The sequence below is a fragment of the Crocodylus porosus genome, unplaced genomic scaffold, assembly GCF_001723895.1.
Source record: "Crocodylus porosus isolate Cpor-Errol unplaced genomic scaffold, CroPor_comp1, whole genome shotgun sequence".
NCBI classification, from domain to species: domain Eukaryota; kingdom Metazoa; phylum Chordata; order Crocodylia; family Crocodylidae; genus Crocodylus; species Crocodylus porosus.
The window spans coordinates 86,580,919-86,590,550 of NW_017728918.1; the positions used below are offsets into that span (position 1 = coordinate 86,580,919).

A 9,632-nucleotide genomic window follows, 5' to 3' on the forward strand; every position below is an offset into this window, starting at 1 on the left:
GAGCCCACAAAGCATGCCAGATATGCCCATGGAGAAGACTCCATGTAGGAATAACCATCTCAGGTCCTTGGTGGCTCATGGGCTGAGAATGGAATACAGGCTGATTCAGGGGGGAGTGACCCTCACCAAAAGTATCCCGTCACTTGGTGTCTGGGCAGGATGTGAGGACAGGATGACGGAACTCGTGAATGGAGCACAAGTGTGCTGAGTCCCATCCATGCCTGCAGCCACTCAGATACTCCAACTTGGAGATGGTCCCAGTTCTCCTGCAGGGAAGGGTGGCTGGGGGACAAGTAGGCCCCCAAATAGAACAGCAAGCCTGTGTTCCACCAGAAGCATGATTGGGAGCAAGCCACCATCACCCACCATCATGGCAGAGCTCTTGACCGAGCTGATCCAGGCAGGAGGCCAATGAGTAGATGGACTGGTAGGTCTCCACTTGTGCCTGTCAGAGACAGGATACTGAGCTAGAGGGAACACTAGATGTCACCCAGTATGGCACTTTTTATGTTCTTATCTGCCATCATCTTGGCACCATAGGTCCTGCCTCCTGACACCTCCCAGCTTTTGCCACAAGAAGTCCCTCCCCTTGAACTGAAATTACTTCCATTTATTCTCCTCATCCCCACACTGTATTACAAAGGGGGTCTACCATTAATAAAACTTTACTCCTTTGACAAGAGAAGTCCCTCCCCTTGCCCTGGAAGCAGTTCTATTTTTGTCCCCTCCCCAGTATAAGCAACTTCCACCCCCTCAATCAGAAGTGCTGCCATTTTGTCAGTAGAGGCCCCTTGCCTGGAAGCACTTTAAATTTTTGAACCTGAAAGCCCCCACAAGAAAAAGACCTGCCACAAAATTTGGAATCCCACCTTCCTAACCCAGCTCTTCCCCCTTAACCACAAGCCCTACCCCAGGGTCTTCAGAAGTGCTGCCCTCCTAGCCACAAGAGTCAGCCTCCAAAGTTTCCAAAAGTCCCACTCTCATAGCACTGACATCCCACCCTCATGGCTGCAAGGCCCATGCCCCAGAGACTCCAAAAGTCCTGCCTCTGTAGCCCAGAATGCTCCCTTCACAGATAGCATGTTGCTTTCAGCTTCAGTGGAAGCATGAGCTATCATGGGGCCTTTTAAGAACTACCCCCTTCTAGCCTCTCTACAGGGAACCCAGTTCTATAGGATTTTGTGAACAAGGGTGAACCAATGGAGGGCATTTTTTTTGAGTGGTGTGACCCATGCAGAAGTGGGGTTTGTGATCCCTCTCACAATTTGCCCTGGCACCCTCACCAATTAACATGCATTTCAGGAAACATGCAGCTTGGGCAAGTGCCCCCTCCAGGGGTCCCCAGATTTTAAACTTAAGTCCCCCTCATTTTAAACTTAAAAGCAAGGTCTGCTCAGTTTTAGACTACCATACTAAAAATCCTGTATTGTAAGATGCTGCTTTACTTCCACTGGGCAGCTTCCATCTCCCCCAAACATGCCGATAACAGGTCTCCTTTTTATTTGTAACAAACACAAACACACATTAGAATTGTTTACACATGTTCAGGAAAGAGGTGAAAAATGTTTGTTTTTTTTTTAAAAGGCCTTACCTCCCTGAACCATGCAGTGGAAGTGGAAATATATCACTCATCTGAAGCTATTTGAAGCTGGTAACTTCAAAGTAATTCTGAAGTCAAAAGAAACCACCCCTGTTCAGAGAAACTGGGCTAATAAGTCCTGTTTGTCTCCAGGTCAATTCAGAGGATTTGAATGAAAACATGTTACTTTAATTAATTTTCATTTTAATAGAAAGTTTTTATTTACATCAAAAGTTGTTACAAATAATACACCATCTTGCTTTTTTCAAGATACTGTAATTTTTATTTGTTTTAAAAACAGCATTACCTCTACTATGCTAAGCCAAGGTCTCTAGTTTCCTTACAACTGGAGCATTTCAGAAATACCCTTCTCCTAAGTAAGGTTTTTCAATTTCTAGTGCCAAGTAACCACCCCCTTGTTTTACATCAAGTTCTATTAAGGTCTTCAGCAAAATTAACACAATTTTAATTGGCATACTCTAATCTAAATGTTTTTCTAATAAGCAGAGACATTTCAGGGCATACCATAATGAAATAACAGCATTTAAACAGTTCAGCACAGAAACTCTGAATATTCTGGTTTTTTATCCTCATCGGTCCACATCTTTGTCCTGACACATCTACGGCACGACCCACACAGAGTTCAAAAGCTTTTTTCTAAGACAATACGTAAGAATGCCATCTAAAAAAAACCCATGTACCATAGCTTTCATGGTATAAACTTGATGTAAAACAGGTTCAGTTAGCTCTACACCAATGGTTCTCAACCTTTTTAGACTGAAGGCACTCCTCATTTAGACTCAAGGCCCCTTCCCATAACTTTTGTAAACTGAGTGGCATCCAATTTTAATACATTACAGTGCTTACGTGCTTGCAGAGAGGCTGGGCAATGGGGGTAGGGAATCATCCAGGCAGGCGCATTCCTGAGCCTGTGCTTATCTGTTTAATTTGTCTGCTTATCTCCTCATATCTCCCACACCCTTCAAAGAATATAGCTGATATGCTGTTTGAGAATCACTGCTCTACTCCTCCTAGTTTATGAAGGTATTAAACTAACATGTTAAATAACCATCCTATTGCTCTCTTCCTAGGGGAGAAGTGTGTTCAATAAATATTTTGTTTTGGAAATACTTTTTATATGCTCACACGTATTAAAACATGCAGTTGTGTGTGGGGGTGTATGTTAAAAGAAGTTAATTTTGATTGTACTGTCTTTTACTTAAGAGTATGGTGATGTCCATGCTCGTCCTTAGTTCCTGCAGAAGTTCATTTCAGTCTTCTTTCTCTGAGAAACCAGTCTCTTGTTTTTTCTGTGAAAATCTATTCTAATGATCACTTTTAACAATTCATTCATCTTAAATGGTCACTTTAACGTACACAAGACATGAAGGTCAAACAAAAATATTCCATAAACGCCACTTGTGCCAATGATTCTGCCAGCTGTGTGGATGGTCACTCATGACAAAGAAAGTAAAGCTGCATTAAGATCTACTATTTGAACAACACTGGATTACATGCTTAGATTCTGGGAAACGTCTTCTTAGCGTGAAAAGGTAGGCCACCACTGGAAGATACTGTCTGTGTGGACACCATTACCCCTCATATCTCAAGGACAAAAACTGTAGGCAGAAGCATGACTAGAAATGATGTGCTAGAGCAGTGGTTCTCAACCTTTTTATAACTTGGAAAATGACAGCTCTTAGCTTTCACTCATTTTTTGACTATGGGAATTATAATAGAGCAGTTCTTCTGTTGCAAAGAACTTAACAGGACCGCAAGTCAGAATGTTTTTGGCATTATGGACTCCTATTGAAATTTATGGTCTTATCTTGTGAATCACGTGTAGTTGCTTGCAAATCTAGCAGTGCTGATATTGTGCATCACCCTTAAAAGCATCTCATGGCACCCTGACTGAGAATCACTGCTCCAAAGAGAAGCCAAGAACAAACTACAGAATAATTCAAGAAGATCATTAAGTCCCACCCTGCAACTTGTACCCTCTCCCCAAACTGGGGAAAGGGCATGTAGGGCAAGTGAAAAGCTGGGAAAGGGTGAGCAGTGCGGGGAGAAAAACTTGGGGAAAGGGTGTGAGAAGCAGGTGCACAGTGCAGGGGGGAGCACCAGGGGAAAGGGTGGCAGAGAAAGCATGGGTGAAGGTACATTCAGGGTGAAGGGAGTGCAAGGAAAGAGATGCATAGGGCATGAGAGAAGTGGAGTGCAGAGCAAAAGAAGCACAGAGAAGAAGCATGATGTATAGGAAAAGCATGGGAAAAAGGATGCAGAGGAGAGGCAGAGCAGGGAAGGGGCATGCAGAATGACTTCAGCCCTGACCCCAAGTGAGGCTAGAGGCTGAAGCCAGAATCACTGCTACTGCCTGGCCTGGCTGGGCGCTTGATGGCCCCAGAAGAGACGGAGCAAGAGCAGCTGCAAAGGTAAAGGGGAAGGGGGACAAGCACAAAAGAGGAAACAAGTGGTAGAATGGGGAAGACACTAGGGGTGAGGAGTTGGCTACATGACTGCTGCTACTACTTTCCCTGTGGCAGCAGTAAATTTACGATGATGCTCCAATAACTAAATTAGACATGGAAAATTAAAAAAAACAAAATGTATAATTTTCTATGTTTATATAATCTACTAATTTGGATACAGTCTTAAGTTCAGGGTCATCTTAGATTCAGGTAAATATGGTATATATTTGAATTATATTTTATACAATGTCAAAAAATCAGTCTCTGCCAATAACCCAAAGTTGTGTTTTTCTTCCCTCTGCCACACCAAGTTTATTCTGTGAAAAAGCAGGAAAACTTACGCTGCATAAGCCTTAGCAATCCTCATGAACATAACTTCATCTCCTCCTTTATCTGGATGGTATTTCAGAGACAGAGCACGATATTGTTTTCTAATTTCAGATACTGTCGCTCCCTTAAAAGAAACAACTCAGATTAGTCATTTCAAATACAGAAAAGCAGACTGTTCAACAGTAAGTCTTCTTTCTGACCCTGTCAACAGACGAACATATTTTAAACACTCCAATCAACATAAAGGAAAAAAGGAATTATACCCAAATAATTTTCATGACCCTATCAAAATATACATTGAAGACCACCCCATTTTCTAAAATGGAAACCCCATTAGATCTGTAGAATTCAAACACGGTAACACAATCTGCAATTAAAAGTTTCAGAAGATGGGCAACTGGAAGAGATTTTCTGAATGATCTTATTCATGCACCCAAAAAAGGAAAAGACTTTTCCTAACCATTTTTTTTAATCTTAGGCTCCCCTAAGCATGTCTAAGGATTAGAAATCCTTATTATCTGTCTAAGGTTTAGAAATCCTTATTATTTGACAAAAAGAAAATGGGCAGATAAGGGCCACAGATCTATGTAAATGGAATACATCAGCCAGCTCACAACCTAAGATGGAACCAAACCTCTTAGCCATGGCCCATAAAGATGCCTCCAGTTGAGATAGCTTCCACAGCAAGGATAATTCAAATCTATTTTCTGAAATAATATACTGTGTTAACTATACTTAGAAAGGAAAAATCACAACAATTTCTTCTACAACAGAGCTTGGTAAATTCCACCTAACACCACACTTAAATCCTTGGATGTCCCAGTTTCCATCTCTGCATCATTTAGCTCCAGAGTAGGTTGGATTAGGCTGACCATATGGAACTCCCAGAAATCAGAGACATCATCCAGGAAGTCTGGGACACTGCCTCTCCCTCCACACACTCTCAAGTTGGTAGGTATGGGGCGCCATGCCAGGCAGGCAGTAGTACCTTCCTGCAAGATGCTCTGCACCGCTCCAACTCCTGGCCAGACTGTGCCCTGCACTTACGGGACACCCATTATAATTTTCAACGGCTGCCAAGATCCAGCCCCTGAAATTCAGGACTGTCCCAGCTAAAATGGGACATACTGTCATCCTAGCCATTGGATCTGTGGACCTTATTAGTAAAAGAAAAAAATTCAGGTAAGCATAGTTAATTTTTCCTATCCTGTTTCATATTTAAGGTCCACAAATCTATAATAAAGTCCATAAATCCAAAATGGGGAGCAGGCTCTTTTAAGACTGAATATAAAAAATATATACATATCCCATGCAGCCAAAGCTTGGCCTCCTTTACTGCATCATGATACAGTCTTAAATGCCTGCACTATTTTTTTTTTTTTTTGTACACAACTGACTTTCTCTACGTTTTGTAGCAAAGCAGGCTTTTGTCTTCAATACTTCTACCTCATATGTTGAAGAAGCCAAAAGTGAATGAGGTATTACAAGAAGACTGAAGAGGTTTCCATGATAAAAGCAGAAAAAACAAATCTGTCCTTGCAACAGGGTTCCTATGTAATTAGGTAAATCACTTAAACTAAGCGTTCTACTTTCACAATTAGGTGATCCTGAAATTCCTGATTTTCTGGTACTCAACTGGAGCTGTTAAAGCCAGATTTATAGAAGTGCTTAGCACTCAAATGAAACAGAAGTCAATAGAACATGTGCTTTAAATTCAAAGTACTATATAATGCAAAGCACTCCAAAATATTGGGTACTCATCATTTCAAATAAGGCATCTAAAATTAGTGTCCAATTTTGACCTTAATCTTTCTTTCAGCAGTCGATATGCAAAATGGTTATAATGCCATCCCTTACCTGATAGGAGCACTGTAAAGATAAACTCATTAATATTTGAGAGACACTTGTATCCAAGTGATAAGCACACAGAAGCCCATGGGGAAATTATTAATTCTGCCTTCAGAACAGTGTTTAAATAGTATGCAAATAGTATGCAAGTATTATTTTAGTAATAGATAGACACAAAGCTTCAGGATAAGGATAAAACAAATTATTAAATAGTTGTTCATTAAAATATGCACCACTTGTGTTGGACACTAAATGAGGGGATGGTCTCTAGAAAAAAAGTATGAGAGAATATAACGTATATGCACACCAGGCCAAATTAAGGCTGCACTAGTAACCTTCATCCTTAATTCTGGCATTTCTCAGCCTCTCCATTTATGTTACTGTTATCACCATACAGATTTATATTGTACTGTCTATGTAGATCTTCAGGTTTTGGGATATTGTTCAGTCAAGGAAAAGGAGCCGGTGGAACAGCTGAATCTCTCACTATTCTGACTCTAGGGCAAGAAAAATTGATACTCCCAGACACAGGCAGAAGGGGTTGGGCCCCAAGGCAATGTTTTCCTGTAATGAAGAAAATCAACTCCTCTACAGAAGAGGCATCTGAGAGGAAAGTCCCATCCAGCCAAAGGAATGCCAGGTACCACTTCCTAGAGAGTTCTGGTGACTGCTAAGAAAGTTTGGAGCAGGGTATGCAGTGCTGGTTGGAAGGAGGAGATAGACAATTATTTGTGGGCTAGAAAGGGTCAGAGAGACCCCAACAGTCAGGGCTAGCAAAAAATAAGTAAGAAGGCCGATTGCTGGTTATGCTCGCAAGACTGTCGGGAAGGCCAAGGTGTAGCTAAATGAGAGGGTAAGGAACCATCCTCATTTTACTTTTCTAACTCCAAATCCATATTAAGTTTTGTTTGTTATCCTTCAGTCCCACGTAATAAACCTTCTTGTTGTTTGGCTCCTTACAGATTGCCTATGAAAACAGCGATTTTAGACAAGTAATTCCAGGCTAGCTTGCTTCACAAAGAAGGGGACCTAAAAAATTCTGAGGGCAGTAGAGCGAGGCAGGAAGCCATCCCAAGGCAACCTCTGCCTGTTCCTTGTAGCAAGCAGCATCCCAGTGTACATAAACTGGTCTCTTGGGTGACCCCATTGCCATGGTCAGGTTTGTAACACTCAGCAGGGCTGCAACCTATAAATCCAGTGGAGCTGAAGTAATAAATCAGAGATATCCAACATAGACCATGGGTTGGATACAACTCACAGGGGTAGGTCATCAGCCTCCAAGTTTGACATCCCTGAAGTACATGATCCTCTGTCTAAACCAACCCAAGAGCAGGATAAGACACTTTGGTAGTAGGTTTCAGATGTTTCCTGACAACATAGGTATATTAGGACAGGACTTAGGTTCTCTATGTGGTGAAACAGAGCATGAGTTAGTGTTTCTGCCTTTTAACCCCCTCCATGTTTAACCCCTTCTGCCCTCACCCCTCTAAGCTGCCTTTTTCTGCACTTCTGGCTCCTTTAATCTCGATTTATTTTCCTTGACCAGCCAATCCTAATTTCCTCCATGCTCCCCATCTGAGTACCAGTTTCACTAGCCAGCCATTAAGGGTACCTGTAGACCAGTGGTCACCAAGCAGAGACCCACCATCTCAGAGCCTTTTGGAGTCGATCTGAGGATGGGTGCCCATGTGCACGCACACGCGTGCCCCAACCCAACAGGTCAGTCTGTGGGGGAGGAAAGGGGCGGGGGCTAGATCAAGGCCCCCATGATGAGGGAGTGCCACAGAGGCAGGAGCAGGGGTAAGCTGAGTGGGGCTGCAGCCAGGTGGGATTTACTTGCTGGGGAGGTGTGCCCCCAAATAATTTTTTCTTGATCTGCCCCCCTCTTCTCTCCCCACAGACTTATCTGCTGGGTGGGCCAGCACAGTAGATCTTAGGTTGCTTTTAAATGCCAAGGGTGATCTCCTACTTAAAAAGGTTGGAAACCACTGCTATAGTTCATGCTCCCGCCAGCCTCGACATCTCATGCATCAGCGTCCCTGCACTTCAAAACGGTGGTGGGGCCCTTGAACTAAAGCTTGGTAAACAAGCTTTAGTTGAAATGGTGGTGGAAGCATTTGAAAGTACAGGGACACAAGACACTGCGGCACTTAATTAAAGCGCCTCTCCCCACCCCTCCCAGAGCACATGTAAAAGTGCCCTAAGTTCTCACTTCTGGGTCTTGGATCCATCACCATCTCATATACCTCTTTAGGTCCCAGTTTTCCACCTCCAAAGCTCCCAGCCCCAGTCTTAGTTTCTTCCCATTCACTGAAGTCATTGACTGATTTCAGTAGAACCATAGCTCCCAATCCCAGTCTCTTTGCTAGGCACAGGAACTAAGGGACTAGCACATGCCAAGTGCTTTAGAGACCATGGGCATTTACACACACACTTTTTTCCAGAGACATACTAGAGATCCACCACTTCATAGCAGATTTGATTAATCAAGTCTGTTCCACATATGAGCTGAGGCAAACTGCACTGCACTGCATGCTGTTGCATGCTTCCTGGGAGGAGGCCGCTGCCTGGTGTCGGGCCGGGCCAAGCCCCCACCCAGGCCCCTACTTGGCCCAGCCCCCCAGGGAGAGAGGAGTGAAGGAGGGGGTACTCACCAGTCCCCCTCCTGTAGGGCAGGGACCCCCAAATCCCGGGCAGGGCCCCCCTGGCCTGAGAAGCCAGCGTTCCCAGACGGCAGGCCCGCTGCGCATGCACATAGTTTAAAAGGGCCCGCCAAACAGGGGGTTAAAAAAAAAAAAAACAAAAAACAAAAAAACAAAAAAAACACACACACACACACACACACACACTCAGGTAGGCTCTGGAGCGGTGAGAGACGCGCGGGTGAAGCTTGCTGCGCCCCCACTCCCCCGAAGCCTCCCAGACACCCCCTCAGCAGCCGCCAAGCCCCCTGCTGACCCCCAGCACAGCCAGAGGTAAATGGGCTCGTGGTGGGAAGGGGTTAACTCCTCGCTCCCTAGGAGGAGGCAGCTTCCTGGAGCCGGGCCGGGTCAAGCCCCCGCCCAGGACCCTACTTGGCCCAGCCCCCCAGGGAGCCGCGTGAACAAGCTACGTAAACAGGCGCTCGAGTTAGCGCGGAGTTCACACAGGGGAGGGCGCGGGAGGGCACGAGACCCTGCCTGCGACCCCCCAGAATAGTCAGCCCCAGCCGTAGCCAGCCTACCAGAGGTATGACACGGATGGGCACGCGCCGCACCCCGAGGGTCCCCTCGGGCTCTGCGGCCCCTCCCTCAGGCACCTCAGAGACGGCCACCCAGACGGAGCCCATGGTTCCGGGCTCCACGCAGACGGAGCCCCTGGCTCTCGGCTGCGGGGGCTGCCTGTCCCTTTTTCAGGCTCTGGGGCCC

General features: G+C 44.8%; 1 protein-coding gene across 1 annotated transcript in view; it reads right to left on the reverse strand.

Moving 5' to 3' along the window:
• SEC63 (SEC63 homolog, protein translocation regulator) overlaps positions 1-9,632 on the reverse strand; it is a 97,078-nt gene that overhangs the window by 57,823 nt on the left and 29,623 nt on the right. Inside the window, exon 4 of the mRNA XM_019537860.1 lies at positions 4,389-4,501. Coding sequence (XP_019393405.1) covers positions 4,389-4,501 — 113 coding nt within the window. The remainder of the gene's footprint in view (positions 1-4,388; positions 4,502-9,632) is intronic.